Consider the following 17,925-nt stretch of genomic DNA (forward strand, 5'->3'; position numbering starts at 1 on the left):
GTGTGTCTACTATGAGGTTAGGGTTTTAAGTTTCTGTAGGTGGGTGATGGCAAGGTATTGTTTGTTCTGGGCTCTGACTCTGATGGGTTGCTGCAGATCCAGGAGGAGTGTGATTTCTTCCGATGGGCAGACCTAGAAGCAGAGAGTGAGGATCCCCATGTTGCAAAGATGAAGAGAAAAGTTGATGCTCTAAAAGCAAAAGTGAAGGACATTGAGTGGAAGTTCAAGGTTGCTGCAGTGCTAGGGATTTCTGGATAGGTTGTTTTGTTTTGCTTCTGGTCGCAGATTTGGTTCAATTAGAGGGAGGGGGTAGCGTGTGTGATGCCATTGAAGTATGGTTGATGAAATTAGGGGAGAATTTAGTGTTCAGTTTGCATTTCTTTGATTGGGTTTGAGTTATGTAAATTGAGATGTACTGGGTCTTGCTGAACATCTGAGTTTAGTTTAGGGTTTTGCTAATTAATTTTGTGAGTGTAATGATCTCCTTGTAATTTGACAATTAATTGGAATAGAAAATTTATCTGTTAGCAAGGAAATTGTGACTGAACTCTTCTGTTAATCAACTCTGTAACATATCAACTCAATTAAGGAAATTCATTAAACAGAACCAGTGTAATTCAGTAATAAGCATAGGAAAATAACACCAAATGGTGGATACCATCAATTCCATTACATGGAGACTAAACAAAATATAGTCCAAGACACTCAAAATACCTACTGCAACTCTGTTGCTAACTAAGAAAGGTTAATCATAAGCCATGTTGTCTAGTTCTCAAAAAACCAAAAAAAAAGTGTCACAAACATTGTCTCAAATCAAGCAACAGTACATTAATTACAGCACAAAAGACAAATTTTCAGAACAGTTTAAAATTTTCCCCAAAGTCTTAGTGGAAGTTTAGCCATGAGCCTCGGCCTTTTAGGAGATACATGCAGTGGAATTCTGTGACTAAAGGAGACTGGCCTGGCTGGTTGGCTGGAGCTGGCTGCACCCTTCTCCTTTGGTGCTGGTGGTTCTTGTGTAAGGCTTCTAGTGGGCTTTCTGTTGGGCCTAGTAGAGGATGATGTGGGCTTGTCAGATGGCATGTCAGGCTGGGATGAAGCCTTAGATATGGTTTTAGGTCTGATAGATGAAGGCTTCCTTCCTCCTCTGGTCCTTTTGCTAGTAGCTTGCCTTGGTTGTTGGGCCTGAAAGACATTAAACAATTCAGTTGATTAAATAATGAAACTGTAACCCTAACATACATGCAGTTGATGATATACACACACTTACATCCAGGGATGGCTTCTTGCATCCTCCCCTCTTGTGTCCAGACTCACCACAGTTTGAGCACCTTTGGATTTGTCCCCTCCTAGACTAGTAGGACTGGCTGTTGTCCGGAGGCTCATCAGGTCCTCTCTTCCTCTAACATTGTCACTATAGGTTTCTCCCTAGAGTCTACTGTTACACTATTAAAGCTCTCACACATGTTGTTCACAAGAATGTCACATTTAGAGTGAAAATTAAACCTGGACCTGCTCCAAAATCTTGGAGGAATAGCGTTTAGATGTCTGTGCGCATCCACATTGATCTGCCTTATGATTTGCATCTCTTTCTCCCATTCCTTCCAGTGTGTAGCCTTTGCACACCTCCACATCAGCTGCTTTAGGTGTAACCCAGGAAATTTCTTCCTAAAGTTGCTGTAAAGATGGCGGACACAGAACCTATGGTCCACTCCTGGAATAACTTCATCAAAAGCAGGCAAGAGACCCTAATAGAGCAGGTAAAATTGTGTTACATAACAATTACTGCATTAATAAAGGACAAGAGCTTCAACATCCAGAATTTAAATTTATCAAATATAAGATTTTAATTGCAACCCTAACCATTTACCTTCTGCTGATCAGACATGAAGGTTGTTTTCCCAATGACCTCAGCTCCAAAGTCGTCAATGAGCAGCCGGAGAAACCACTTCCAGGTGTCTTTAGTCTCTACCTCTACAACGGCGTAGGCGATTGGAAGCATTTGATCATTGGGATCCCACCCAATCGCTGTTAACAACTGCCCCCTTGAGGTGTCTTTAGAAAACAGCCATCCAATCCAACAAACTTTCTACACTACAGGAAGCTATTCTTGCAAGCAGCTAGGCACACATATACCCTTTGAAAAATGCAGTAATTGTTTAACCCCTGGTGCTGGTCCTCAACCTCGAAATCAGGGGACCTCTGTACCTTGAGCGTCACTGAGGACCCTGGATTAGCACGTAGCAGCTTGGAGCAGTAGTCAGCAATCCTTTTGTACTGCTTCCGGTAGGCTCCCTGAATCTCATCCAATGCAGCTTGTTTAGACCTTGCTACCATTGAAGTTGTCACTGTCAAATTCCATTTCCTTTGTGCCTTGTTGACCAGATCCTTTATTTTCACCTTTGGGTTACTTTCCACTTTCTTCCTAAATGCTTTACTCAGCCAACCAGTATGTAGTATCCCTACCCTATGTGACTGGCCACAAGTATGCTTAAGGTTCATTGACCTCAGCTGCCAAGTCTCCTCCTCACTCATTTTTGCTGCATATAACCAAAACGGGCAACCTTCTTGACAAACAGCCCTCACCCTGACCAAGTCAAGTTTCGCATACCTCAGTCCCCTTCTTGTTTGCACTGCATAAGCTATTACAGTGTCCTTGAATTCCTCCCTTGAAGCAAACACAGTTTCAACTTTCCATTTGTACCTTGTCATGTCTTTCACATCTTTATGGATCGGATATCTAATTGCTTCATTGTTATCATTACTCTTACTGTCCTCTTTCTCTGAACCACCACCCACTTCATAATCCACATTAACTTCATCACTATTGAACCCTTCCTCATCACTGAAATCACCTCCTGCAACCTCTTTTCCTTTTTCAACTCGATCACCATCCGTCCCACCTCTTACTTCATCAAATCCGCTCTCATCATCATACTCCTCTTCACTATCTGTAAACAGCACATCATCTGCACTGTCAACCTCACCATCAGATGGAATGAAATCCTCATCATCACTATCCTCATCACTATTCAGCTTATCTCCCTCTTTAACCGCCTCTGCATTAGCTCTTTCCACCTCTTGAACCCCATCACCCTGATAAATCACCAGCTGTTTCTGATTATGTACATCTTCATCATTGGCCCTCTCCGCCTCCTGAAACTGTTCACTTGGGCCTCCAACATCAAGAAACCCTACTTCAGGAAAGTCTTCATCAACCTCAACCTTATGGACCACGTACAGATCGACATGACCCCTATTCTCTGCTATTTTACACATCTCAATGGCATCTTTGTCTCCCTCAAACAACTTCAAATCATTCTCTAACCATTCAGAACTTGGGTCCTTATACCAGAAAGTTGCGATTTTTTCCTTTGTGTACCCAAACTATCCCACCTCAGCATATGCCTCAAAAAGAGACCAGCAATCCATATCAACATCTTCAATTACAGTCCATTCTCCCCCTATATACTCCAATGTACCATTGTCATACCCAAATCTACCACCATGGTACACAGTCAGGTTAAAGGTTCCCATCACCTAAAACCTACAAACAAAAATCACACCCAACTCCCATTTGTAAACCACCAAATACCCTTCACACAGCATTAAGTTCAAGCTCCAAAAAATCAAAACAAATGCTGCACATGTACCTGATTTGAGATGACTGCCACGAGAATGAGCTCCTCTTCCATTCTTTCCCACGCAATGCAAACGTAGTGACGCTACTCCTCAGGCCAGCACTCACTTAGTTAGGGCATCATTGAAGGTGAAGGATCAGTGTTCCTTTGTGTAACGTTACTCACATAATGAATCGGTTTTGCGGGAATAAAACACCAAGCGTCAAAGGGCTCAGGGGAAAATTTGGAATTAAATTTTTTTAATGCACTTGAGGACAATTTTAAAGTGTTTATGAACGTTCGGGATGATTTTAATAGCAAACAAAGGTCGGAGACGAATTTAATTTTCACCCCTTACCTTAGGGACGATTTCAGTACTTAACCCATTAAAATTTATTTTAGAAAATTAGAAAGGTGAATTTTATGGTTTAATATAATAGAAAAAATTAAAACGAGAATTTCGACACTAAATTTAAAAAATTTGGCTAAAAAATGGGACGAACGGATTGAACCGGGCCCGTATTGGGCCCAAGGCCCAGCCAAGCCTCATGAAACAAATGGGTTCAGCACCCTCTTCTTCCCCACATAAGCAAAACACGCTGAAAGGGAAAGGGGGAGCTTGAAACCCTTGCCCAAATTCAACTCAAAATTCATTTGATCATAACTTTTGATTCGGAGCTCCGATCGCCACACCGTTTGCGGTCACGTGACAATGGTGTCGAGCTCTACAAATCTCACAACTTTATTCAAGAGGTAAGTCACTAATCCCTCTCTAATTTTTCAGCCCTTTAATTCGAAATTATTGGACAAAAATGTTGAGATTTTGAGCTTTTGATATTATAGGATCCAATTAGCTTAAGAGAAAGGCTTGATCTCACTCCTTTGATCGTTGGGTATGGTAAGGAATTCTCAACCCTAGTAAAATTCATGATTTAAGGATTTTGGATATTAAGTTGTTATGTTTGGATGTGATATTGTAGATTAGGTAATGTGTATATGTATGTTGGAGCTTGATTGAGGTCTTGGAAAGCTTGGAATGGGTCTTTGGTGCTGAAAAATCTGTTTAAAGGGTGTTGGAGTCTTCAAGGTTTGAGAAAAGTTGAATTGGAGGTTTTACGGGTTGAGCGAAGAATAGGCCAAGGTATGATTTCTGTTTTCTGTATCTAAAATGTAATGTAATGTGAAAACTTAGGCTAGTGACCCTAAGATAGGAATTGAATTATTGATGCTGTTGATTGGTTGAGAAGGATTGTGTTGATTATGTATGTGGTTAGTGCTTTTGGAGGGTTTTGATGGAATCTTGTATGTAATATATGCATGTCTTGGTATATGATTAATGGTTGGTGGGATTGAATTGTGGTTGGTACCATGTTATTGGTGAAAATGATGTTAATTGTATGTATAGTGATTGATTGAATTGAATATTGTTAGAATTGAGTTATTCAAGTGAGATTGGTTAAACGTGGTGAATTTTGGATTGAGTAAGAAAGTTTAGAATTGAATGAGAATGTTTGATGTTGAATTGGTAAGTTTGGATTGGTTTAAAAAGGTTTTGGAATTGGTGTATGTTTGAAAATTGAGGTTTGGTTGTTTTTGTGAAAATTGTGATTTTGGCCAAATTTTGGCGGAGCATAACTTGGTCTCCAGACCTCCGATTTATGTCAAACTTGAGTAAAAATAAAATTTGATCCGAGATGTTTATGCCGTTCGAAGAACAAAGGAAAAATTTTTTAAAATGAGAAAGTTATGCTCGATCAAAGTTTGGTCTGTAAACTGAAAAATCTAGACTTAGCAGCTTTTTGGTGCTACTGCATTGTATGCGTACGCATATCTTTTCATACACAAACATGCGCTTCTGTTTGGCGTGTTTGCATACGCGAAAAGGGAATGCGTATGCGAAATGGGGGCAAAATGCACGCTCACGCGTACGCGTGACCCGGGTGTTTTTGCGTACGTGAAACCCCTCATACGCGAACATTCTGTTTGATGCGTAAGTGTATTGATACATTCGCATTCTGTTCTAGATTAGCTAGTTAGTTTAAGTAGTTTTAGCTTAATTTCATGCATTTTATTCAAAATAAATAAGCATTTGAATGAAGTTCTCACTATATATTAATATGTCAAAGGCTAAGTGATTTTGTGGTTGATTCTATGCAAATGACATAAGAAAAGTTTTAAATACTTGAATTATAAAAATTTGGGATGCAGAGCTTTGATGAGATATTGTTTTGTGATCATGGCAGGGGAGAAGAGTGCTACGCTCATGTGAAGAACGCTATGTTTCCCCGCAGCACACCCCTTGGCACTACGCTCTCTTTCAAAGAACGCTACGTTCTTCAGCGACGCGTATGCGTATGTGACGCGTACGCGTGGAACAGCATTTTCCGAAGGGCCACGGCCACGCGTACGCGTGCATGATGCGTACGCGTGGGAGGGATCTACGCTTTTCAGCCAAGAGCGCTACGCTCTCTTTCAAAGAGTGCCTGCGACAACCTTCAAAGTGGGATTGAAGATTTGCCACCGACGTGTACGCGTAGGTGACGTGTACGCGTGGATGTGGCATTTGAGAAGAACCACGCGAACGCGTCGATAAGGCAGCAGCGTGGAAGTGGCATTTTTGAGTCCACGCGTATGCGTGGGAGAGCGCTCTTCACGAGAACGCTACGCTCGCCTGGAGAACGCTCTGAAGATGATGCGTATACGTAGGAGACGCGTACACGTGACAAGGGCTGCAGAGAGAAACGATGCGCATGCGTAGGTGACGCGTACGCGTCGCAAGTGCCAGAATGATGAATGACGGGCACGCGTGGGAGACGCGTACACGTTGATGCCTGAGCACTCCATTTTCCTAAAGAGCGCTATGTTCTCCTGGAGTTGAATTCAAGTACAAATTAAAAAGCCCACTTAAAGCACTAGCAAGTACACCAGAAGCAGCCACTGAACCAGTACAAATAGGGGACATTTGGAATCATGAAGGACTTCTTCTGGATCCTCTTTTTCATTTTCTCATTTTTAGATTTTTTTGTACTTTTTGCATTTTGGGAATTTTACTTTTCAGCTAGGAACTCTGTATCACTTTTCCAGTTTTCATTTTCTGTTTAGGGTCGTTATTTTCTTTTCCTTTTCAATGCCGAGTCTCATTTTCAATTTGAATATTCTGTTTAAACTTAGAGCTATGAATCACTAAACCCCATCTTCACTAGGGGGAGGAGCTCTGTTGGTTTCAATGAATTGATAATTCTTCTTTTTCTCTCAATACAAGTGAATTCATCTAAGAGGAAACTCTTGTTCTTCACAGATTCAATTACTATCGAGAGAGGAATTGAATCTAGTTGATTATGTGATGGACTTGAGAAAGGAGTCACAGAAGTTAGTTTAGAGTTCATCCTCTCATAATTCTTTTGATTGATACATTCTTGGTTGGTATGTGAGATGTAACTACCCTGAATTGAGATCCTGAGAGTTGTGTGGTATTCAGGATTAGCTATTGATTTTCACCTCTTCTGATGCGTAATTAGATCAAGAGATTGGAAATTGTTTGTGATAAGAGAAATTGAATCACCAAGAGATTGGGATCCAATTACTTACAATCTGCCATAGATCTGTTTCACATGATTGAGAAGGAATTGATCACCATTAATTCAAGAGAAATCAATATCTCTGATCCCTAGTGATCTCACTCATCATCAATCTTTACTTCTTTTATTTAGAATTTCTCTTTAATTTCCATGCACCCAAACCCCTTTACATTTGATGCAATTTAAATTCTGTTGTCATTTACATTCAGCTCTACTTTCTTGTTCTTTACGTTTCAGTTATTTAGTTTCTTGCTATTTAAGCTTCTGTCAGTTTATTTTCAGCACTTTAAAGTCTTTGCAATTTACATTCTGCTAATTAGATTTCACTCAATTCATCAACGTTCGTTTAACTAGACTAATCACCTCACTAAAGTTTCTTGATCCATCAATCCTCGTGGGATCGACCTCACTCCAAGTGGGTTTTATTACTTGATGCGACCCGGTATAGTTGCCGGTAGTTCATACATGTGAAATTATTTTTCACATATCAAGTTTTTGGTGCCGTTGCCGGGGATTGATTTAGATTAACAATGATTAAGTAGGTGATTATCTAGATTAAGCATTTTTATTTGTTTTTATTAAGCCTACTAACTGTTCGAGATTTTGTTTCTGCTAACTGCAACTTCACTCTAGCAATAGAATGTTCTACTTTTATTTTTCCTTTCTTTTAGTTTGTTTGTGTTGTATGCCAGGAGGAAGAAGAGGTGCATCCACTTCTTTTGATTCTGAACCAGAGAGAACCTTCTTGATATTGAGAAGAGAAGCAAGAGGGAAGGGAGTGATTGGAGAAGAAGAGTTAGAAGAGGGAGATCAAGATATGAAGGATAATTTCCCTAATCCACCAGAGGAGGTGGCCAATGATGAGCGGATAATTTATAACCTTTTTGGCATTGTTTTTACATAGTTTTTAGTATGTTTTAGTTACTTTTTATTATATTTTTATTAGTTTTTATGCAAAAATTACATTTCTGGACTTTACTATGAGTTTGTGTGTTTTTCTGTAATTTCAGGTATTTTCTGGCTGAAATTGAGGTACTTGAGCAAAAGTCTGATTCAGAGGCTGAGAAAGGACTGCATATGCTGTTGGATTCTGACCCTCCTGCACTCGAAGTGGATTTTCTGGAGCTACAGAAGCCCAATTGGTGCGCTCTCAATTGCGTTGGAAATTAGACATCTTGGTCTTTCCAGCAATATATAATAGTCCATACTTTGCAAATGCCCGAGATTTGATGGCCCAAATTGGCGTTCAAATGCCCACCAGAGACCCTTTTCTGGCGTAAAACGCCAGAACTGGCACCAGAATTGGAGTTAAATGCCCAAACTGGCACTCAAGCTGGCGTTTAACTCCAAGAATGGCCTATGCACATGAAAGCTTCAAAGCTCAGCCCAAACACTCACCAAGTGGGCCCTGGAAGTGGATTTCTGCTCTATCTGCACTTAGTTACTTATTTTCTGTAATCCCTAGTAACTAGTTTAGTATAAATAACACTTTTTACTATTGTATTTGCATACTTTATCATCTTATGTTACATTTGAAGGCTGGCCATTTGGCCATGCCTAGACCTTTTTCTCTTATGTATTTTCTACGGTGGAGTTTCTACACCTCATAGATTAAGGTGCGGAGCTCTGCTGTTCTTCATGAATTAATGCAAGTACTATTGTTTCTCTTTCAATTCACACCTACTTCTTCTCCAAGATATACTCTTGTACTTAATTCAGTTAAGTCAGAATGAAGGGTTAACCCGTGACAATCACCCACTATCTTCGTTACTCGCTTAGCCAAGATCCGCGTGCCTGACAACAACAAGCGGTCTACATGATATTCAACATAGTCATTGGATGACAGCCGGAGTATATTCTCTTGGGTCTCTAATCCACGGACCGATTCCGTGAGATTAGGATCTTCGTGGTATAGGCTAGAACCAATTTGCAGCATTCCTGAGATCTGGAAAGTCTAAACCTTGTCTGTGGTATTCCGAGTAGGATCTGGGAAGGGATGACTGTGACGAGCTTCAAACTCGCAAATTTTGGCCGCAGTGACAATGTGCAAAAGGATAGAGAATCCTATTCCGACGCTAGTGAGAATCGACAGATGATTAGCCGTGCGGTAGCTGTACCTGATATTTTTCATCCGAGACGAGAAATCCGACAGTTGATTAGCCGTGCAGAAACTGTACCTGGTATTTTTCATCTGAGAGGATCATACAACTTGCCACGGAAGGGAGCACGCATGGTTAGAAGAAGACAATAGGAAAGCAGAGGTTCAGAAGCAATAATGCATCTCCAAACGCTTATCTGAAATTCCCACCAATGATTTACATAGGTATCTTTATTTTATTTTATGTTTTATTTATCTTTTAATTATCAAAACCTCATAACCATTTGAATCCGCCTGACTAAGATTTACCAGATGACCATAGCTTGCTTCAAGCCGACAATCTTTGTGGGATCGACCCTTACTCGTGTAAGGTTTTATTACTTGGAGGACCCAGTGCACTTGCTGGTTAGTTGTACCGGAATTGTGAAAAGTGTGATCACAATTTCGTGCACCAGCCAACAACAATGGCCAACCTCCAAGGAGAGTTCTAGCCTCTTACACCTTTCCCAACCCAAGAAACTGTGGGAGCAGTATACTCACTCCAAATGTTCATGTAAATAACTTTGAGTTGAAGCCTCAACTTATCACCTTGGTACAAAATAATTGTTCTTATGGAGGGGGTCCTCTTAAAGACCCAAATCAACACCTATCTGTCTTCTTAAGGATATGTAAAACAGTCAAGACAAATGGTGTGCATCCAGATATCTACAAGTTGCTGTTATTTCCATTCTCTTTGAGAGATAAGGCATCTCAATGGCTAGAGACATTTTCCAAAGAAAGCATCAATAACTGGGATGATTTGGTAAGAAAATTTCTAGCTAAGTTCTAACCACCTCAGAGAATCATCAGATTGAAAACAGAAGTGCAAACCTTCACTCAAATGGATGGAGAGTCACTATATGAGGCATGGGAGAGATACAAAGCCTTGATTAGAAAATGTCCTCCTGAAATGTTTAGTGAATGGGACAAACTTCAGAATTTCTATGAGGGCTTGACTCTAAAAGCTCAAGAGGCCCTGGATTACTCTGCAGGAGGTTCACTACAGCTAATGAAGACAGCTGAAGAAGCTCAGAATCTCATAGAAACTGTGACCAACAATCAATACTTTTATGCACATCAAAGGCAACGCCAACTGATGACATGTCACCATGTCATGTTTTTCTATGTTTTTTCACTAGTTTTTTTACTTGGTTTTCATGCATTCTTATGCAATAAGTAAGCCATTTGGGTGGAATTTCATCTTTCCTTTGATTCGATTAACCATGGATAAATTAATGCATTTTCATGAGATTTTGTGCTATAATTGTCGTATATTATGAAAGAGAAACAATCTCATGATTTTGAGCATAGCTTTGATGTTTTGATTGATTGATGATAGGTGAAAAGAGCTTTGAAGAAGGTTGAAGAAAGAAGGAATGGAAAAGAGCAAGAGAGGACAAAAAGCTTGAGCCAAAGTTTGCCTCAAACTTTAGCTCAAACTTTTGGAAGAGTTGAAAACACCCTGGATGGAGCAAAAGCTTGCGCCAACGTTTGCCTCAAGCTTTTTGGCAAACGTTGGCACCACAAAACAAACACCCTGGAGGAAAAAGCTTGCGCCAACGTTTGCCTCAAGCTTTTTGGCAAACGTTGGCGCCACACCAACATACCCAGGGGAGAAAAATCTTGCGCCAACGTTTGCCTCAAGCTTTTTGGCAAACGTTGGCGCCACAACAGCCTGAAGGGGTATACTTCTAACAAGAACAACTTGAGCTACAGAGCTCCAAATGAGGTGATTCAAAAAGCAATGGAAAGTAGGAACCGAGAGCTTTCCAAGCATATATGGCACTGCATGGTGGACACTAAAATTGAGGGAGAAAACTGCCCCAAAATGTGTATAAACAAACATGGTGGCAACCTGCAATGAGGCCAACTGACCTCTGCACCTTCGACGGGCTTTCCAACAATATATAATAGTATGGGGTGGACAATTCATTTGAGCTTCCATAACCTGGCGTTTTCGTCCACGTTTGAGGCAAACGTCGCCTCAAACGCTGCACACCAAAGCCAGCGACCCTGTCCTCTTCAAATGAGCATAACTTGAGTTGTAGATGTCCAATTGAGGTGATTCCAATTGGGTTAGAAAGCTGACATTCAGAGCTTTCTAACCATATATAATAGTCTATAGTGGGCATAAAATTTGTAACGTTGACAAGCAGACAAAGTAGCATCCCAAGAGGCGTGCAAGAGGGATCCACGTTTGGCTCAAAGTTTGACCTCAAACTTTGGCTCAAACGTGGATGACAGCAAAAGGAGGCAAGCTGATATGAAAAGCTTGAGTCAAAGTTTGCCTCAAACTTTGACTCAAGCTCTAATGGTTCATGGCCCGGTTCACAAGTGGGTTTCTCTCCAACTCCAAGAGCAATCAACAGAGGCTTTTGTCAACCCAATTCCATCAAGAGCAAAAGCCCAATTGACATCACTCAAAGGCACAAGAAACAATTTGATTAGGAATTTCATTTTCTTTGTAATTTGCTTTCAATTTGATTTTCATTTGTCATGTTTGTAAAAAGCCTATAAAAGGCATCATTTTCATTTTAGGAAGGGAGGCGAGCTCGATTAGAAAAGAGGCTAGCTCCAATAGGGAGGGGTGCACTCTTTAGTTTTCATTTTGCTTTCTTTCTGAGTTTTCTTTTCTGTTTTGAAATTTTGGATTGAGATTGGAAGGAATTCTGTTTTCATTCTCCATCTGCGACGTCTCTTTACTTCTTCCGAAATCTTTCTTTTAATTCTCTGCAACTTTTCTCTTGTTGGATCAAGGAAGGACTTGAGATCTAGACTTGTTTTCTAGTCTCCTCCACCCCTGAGATCTTCAACATCCTTTTAATTGCTACAATTTAGCATCAGTCATTTTCTGTTTTTAATCTTTCAAGCATTTTTACTTTCTGTTGCATTGCCTCCAATTTACATTTCTTGCAAGTGCTTTAAGTTCTTATTCACTGAAATTTTGCTTCTCTGTTTACATTGCTCCCAGCACCCAATTCCTTTTATATTTCCTGCAATTTAAATTTCCAGTTGCTTGATCTATTGCTTTCTTTAATTTCCCTGCACCCACTCCCTTTTACATTTAATGCAATTTACTTTTCTTGAAATTTAAGATTCTTGCAATTTACATTTCTTGCTCTTTAAGTTACTTGCCAATTTACATTCTGCAACTTTAAATTCATTGTCATTTACTTTCTGTTGGCTACAATTTCACACAATTCACTTCAATGTTAGCTTGACTAAACTAATCACCCACTAAAGTTGCTTGATCCATCAATCCCTGTGGGATCGACCTCACTCACGTGAGTTTTACTACTTGATGCGACTCGGTATACTTGCCGGTGAGATTTGGGTGTTTCGGAAATTCATTTTTTCCACAAAAAAAATTATTCCATCACCAACTAGCTCTAAAGAAAGGTGTATTAGAGCTTGAAGGTGTGAACACTATCTTGGCACAGAACAAATTGATGCACCAACAAATCCAACAGCAAATGGAGATGATGGCAAAGAGAATAGATGGACTCCAAGTGGCTGCAGTAAACACAACAAGTCAACCTTCAAGTGGATGGGGCCAAGGTGAAGAAGTTTCCGAGAAATGCAATGACGAGCAACAATCAAAGCAAGTCCAGTATATGCACAACACCTCAAGATCTTCTCAAAATGACTTCCATGGTGATACATACAATTCATCATGGAGGAATCATCCCAATTTGAGGTGGGGTGATAATCAGAATTCATGACAGAGGAACCACAATTCCAACAACTCTCGCAACACAAACAACCAAAATCACTCATCCAATAACACTAACCAGTACAAAAAACCACAAAACTCATATCAGCAACCCCATAACAATTCACAAGTCCACCAAAACAACTTCTCCATATCACCATTCAACTCATAGAACAACCACCTTAACATCCCAAATAACTTTCTTCAACAACAATCATACCCCAACATACCACCCATTGACCATCAGGAAACCAGGATTTCAAATCTTGAAGCAACCTTACAAGCCCTTACCCAAACCACACAAGCACTTGCTCAGACCACACAAAATTTAGCCAAAGGACAAGAGAGCCTAGTCAAAGGACAAGAGCGACAAGAGGCCACGATGAGGAATCTTGAAAGACAAGTGGGGTAATTGGCCAGACAAGCTGAACGGCCAACTAATGTTTTTCTAAGTGATACAATCCCTAATCCAAGGGAGGAATGTAAAGCGTTGCAGCTAAGGAGTGGAAAGACTGTGGGGAATGACAAAGGTGCTAACAAGAAACAAGCAGAAGAGGACAAGAATGATCAAGAAAGTTTCAAGAAGGAGGAGGAATCACAAGCTTCAAAGAAGGGAAAGCAAGTTATGGAAGAGCAACCACAAGAGAAAAAAAAGGGAGAAGTGAAGCCTTATGCACCCAAACTCCCTTACCCACAGATGCTGCACAAGGAAATGAGGGATCAACAGTTCCCTAAATTCTTGGAAATCTTTAGGAAATTGGAGATTAATATTCCATTGGCTGAAGCTTTGGAGCAAATACCATTATATGCAAAGTTTCTTAAAGAATTAATTACTAAGAAGAAAAGCTGGCATGAGAAAGAAACTGTGATTCTTACCCAGGAGTGTAGTGCAATCATTCAAAAGGGACTTCCACCAAAACTCAAAGATCCAGGAAGCTTCCTTATCCCATGCACTATTGGGAACATGGCTATTGACAAAGCACTCTGTGACCTGGGAGCAAGTATTAATCTAATGCCTCTTGCCATGATGAAAAAATTGATGATAGAAGAGGTTAAGTCTACAAGGATGTCACTACAACTTGCTGACAGATCCCTCAAAATACCAAATGGAGTGGTGGAGAACTTACTGGTGAAAGTTAGAAAGTTCATTTTTCCAGCTGATTTTGTGATCTTGGATATGGATGAGGAAGGGAATAACTCAATCATCCTTGGAAGACCTTTTTTGGGCACTGCCAGGGCAATCATTGATGTTGAGAAAGGAGAAATGGTTCTCAGGGTGCATGAGGGACAAATGGTTATCAATGTTTTCAAAGCAATGTAATACCCTACTGAGAAAGAAAATTGCATGAGGATTGACATGGTAGATGATCTGGTTGAGGAAGCACTTGAAGCAGACCAATGTGAAAACCATGTAGGGGAAGCTCAAGACATACAAGAGGAAGATTCACAAGAGGAACAAGCATTGGAAGGTTCAAGTGAAGTTAAGGAGGAAGGGGCACCAAAGCAAGAATTGAAACCCCTCCCTCCTCATCTCAAATATGCATTCCTTGAAGGAGAGGATAACCTTCCAGTAATCATAAATTCATCCTTGAGCAAGCAAGATGAAGCCAAATTGATTGGGATGTTGAAAACTCACAAGATAGCCATAGGGTGGACAATTGATGACATCAAGGGTATAAGCCCTGCTATCTGTATGCACAAGATCTTGCTAGAAGAGGACTCAAGGCCAGTGGTACAACCTCAAAGGAGGCTTAACCCAACCATGAAAGAAGTAGTTCAGAAGGAGGTGATGATGTTATGAAATGCTGGAATCATATACCCAATTTTTGACAGCTCATGGGTGAGCCCAGTGCAAGTGGTACCAAATAAAGGAGGCATGACTGTCATCTTTAATGAGAAGAATGAACTCATCCCTACACGGACAGTGACAGGGTGGAGAATGTGTATTGACTATAGAAGGTTAAATGATGCCACAAGGAAGGACCACTTCCCTCTTCCTTTCATTGATCAGATGCTGGAAAGATTGGCTGGCCATGCTTACTATTACTTCTTGGATGGGTACTTTGGATACAATCAGATAGTGGTGGACCCCAAGGACCAAGAAAAGACCTCATTCACCTATCCATTTGGAGTTTTTACCTACAGAAGAATGCCCTTTGGACTGTGCAATGCCCCTGCTACCTTTCAAAGGTGTATGCTTTCCATATTTTCTGACATGGTAGAAAAATTTTTAGAGGTTTTCATGAATGATTTTTCTGTCTTTGGTAATTCATTTGATACTTGCTTGCATCATCTAACTCTTATTTTGAAAAGATGCCAAGAAACTAATTTGGTTCTAAATTGGGAAAAATGTCATTTCATGGTTCCTGAGGGTATAGTTCTTGGGCATAAGGTTTCAAGCAAGGGTATAGAGTTAATAAAGCTAAGATAGAAGTCATAGAAAAGCTTCCTATACCAGTTAATATGAAAGCAGTGAGAAGTTTCTTGGGGCATGCTGGTTTTTATAGGAGATTCATCAAAGACTTTTCAAAAATAGCTAAACCACTAAGCAACTTGTTAGTGGTTGACAATCCTTTTGTCTTTGATGATAGCTGTAAGCATGCCTTTGAAACTTTGAAAAATAAACTCACTACAGTACCAATTATCACACCCCCAGATTAGGAATTGCCTCTTGAACTCATGTGTGATGCAAGTGACTTTGCAATTGGCGCTGTATTGAGACAAAAAAAGGATAGGCTGCATCATGTTGTATACTATGCAAGCAAGGTGTTAAATGAAGCACAGAAAAATTACACCACCACAGAAAAAGAACTCTTGGCAAAATTATATGCATTTGATAAATTTAGACAATACTTGATTGGTTCAAATGTTGTAGTGTATACTGACCATGCTGCTCTCAAGTATCTCATGTCTAAACAGGATGCCAAGCCAAGACTCATTAGGTGGGTGCTATTACTACAAGAGTTTGATGTTGAAGTGAGGGATAGAAAAGGAAGTGAGAACCAAGTTGCAGACCATCTATCAAGATTACCACAAGGGACTAACCAAGAATCTCCACAACCAGTGAATGAGAAATTCTCAGATGAACATCTCTTGCAGATCCAACAAGCTCCTTGGTTTGCAGATATGGCAAACTACAAAGCAAGAAGAAGCATACCACTAGATTTCACTAGACAGCAAGTGAAGAAGTTGCTCACTGAAGCCAAGCTATTCTTGTGGGATGAGCCATTTCTGTTCAAAAGATGCCCAGATAGAATGATTTGAAGATGTGTATCAGAGGAGGAAATGAAAGATGTTTTATGGCATTGTCATAATTCAAGCTATGGTGGTCACTTTGGAGCAGAGAGAACAGCTGCAAAAATCCTTCAGAGTGGATTCTATTGGCCTTCAATTTTCAAGGATACAAGAGAATTTGTAAGACAATGCAATGAGTGCCAGAGAATAGGAGGCTTAACAAGGAAAAAATGAGATGCCTCAGAAATATATTTTGGAAGTGGAACTATTTGACATATGGGAATTGACTTCATGGGCCCCTTCCCTCCATCATACTTTTTCAAATACATCTTGGTGGCTGTAGAATATGTTTCAAAATGGGTGGAGGCTATAGCAACCACTACATGTGATGCTAGTGTAATTCTGCAGTTTCTCAGAAGAAACATTTTCACTAGGTTTGGAGTACCAAAAGGACTTATAAGTGATGGTGGGAGTCATTTTTGTAACAAACATCTGAACACCCTCCTTCATAGATATGGAGTAACCCATAAGGTGGCCACACCTTACCACCCACAGAATAATGGCCAAGCTGAGCTAGCAAATAGAGAGTTAAAGAAGATTTTGGAGAAAACAGTGGGAGCCACAAGAAAAGACTGGGCAAGGAAACTAGATGATGCCCTCTGGGCATACAGAACAGCATTTAAAACTCCTATTGGGAGATCTCCTTTCCAGTTGGTGTATGGTAAAGCATGCCATCTCCCTATGGAGCTTGAGCATAAAGCTTTCTGGGCCACAAAACTCCTCAATCTGGATGCTCAAGCAGCATGGGAGAAAAGATTGCTGCAGCTCAATGAATTAGAAGAGTTCAGATTGGAAGCATATGAGAATGCCAGGATATACAAAGAAAGAGAAAAGAAATGGCATGACAAGAGGATTGCACTTAGGATATTTGAACCATGACAAGAGTTCAGATTGAAAATTTTTCCTGGGAAGCTTAGATCTAAATGAACTGGTCCTTATACTATCACCAGAGTGTCTCTTCATGGTCACTTAGAATTACTTGATGAAGCTTCAAAAGAAATATTCACAGTCAATGGCCATCGAGTGAAGCATTACCTTGGTGGATCATGGAACAAGGAAGAAAGTGTGCATCTGCTGACATGAACAAAGAAGTTGCAACGTCAAGCTAATGACGATAAAAGAGCGCTTCATGGGAGGCAACCCATGCATAGTATCCTTTGACTTTTATGCTTTTGTAGTTAGAAATAAAAATCTCTATTCATATGCATTTAAGGGAATAATATCATTTGTCACAGAAAGCCACTAAGGTTCCTTGTAGCCTATGATAAACACCAAGTTTGGTGTGAATAAAGGCACTCTAGGATAGCATCATGAAACATTAACATTAATTAAGTCTATCTAAGTGATTTAATTTTGCAGCATATAGTCACAAACTAAGTTTGGTGTTCACATAAGCTACATAAATACTGAATTTCAAGATAAGTGATTTAGTTCCCTTTAAGCATAAGAAGGAGACATTAATTAATTGCTATCATTAAGAAGTATAGTTAGATTTGTCTTCCATTAATTTTTATTTTAAAAAGATGAGTTGATGCTTTGTTTTATCTTACATGGAAAACTAAAAGGAAGATGTGATAGAAGCAA

At 40.0% G+C, this 17,925-nt stretch overlaps 1 protein-coding gene across 1 annotated transcript; it reads left to right on the plus strand.

Annotated features, from left to right (window-relative positions):
- Positions 12,809-14,368, plus strand: LOC107611252. Its single transcript, XM_016313202.1, has 2 exons — positions 12,809-13,032; positions 13,522-14,368. Exons 1-2 carry the CDS (start codon positions 12,809-12,811, stop codon positions 14,366-14,368), a joined length of 1,071 nt encoding a protein of 356 aa, XP_016168688.1.

This window comes from Arachis ipaensis, chromosome B08 (assembly GCF_000816755.2).
Source record: "Arachis ipaensis cultivar K30076 chromosome B08, Araip1.1, whole genome shotgun sequence".
NCBI classification, from domain to species: Eukaryota; Viridiplantae; Streptophyta; class Magnoliopsida; order Fabales; family Fabaceae; genus Arachis; species Arachis ipaensis.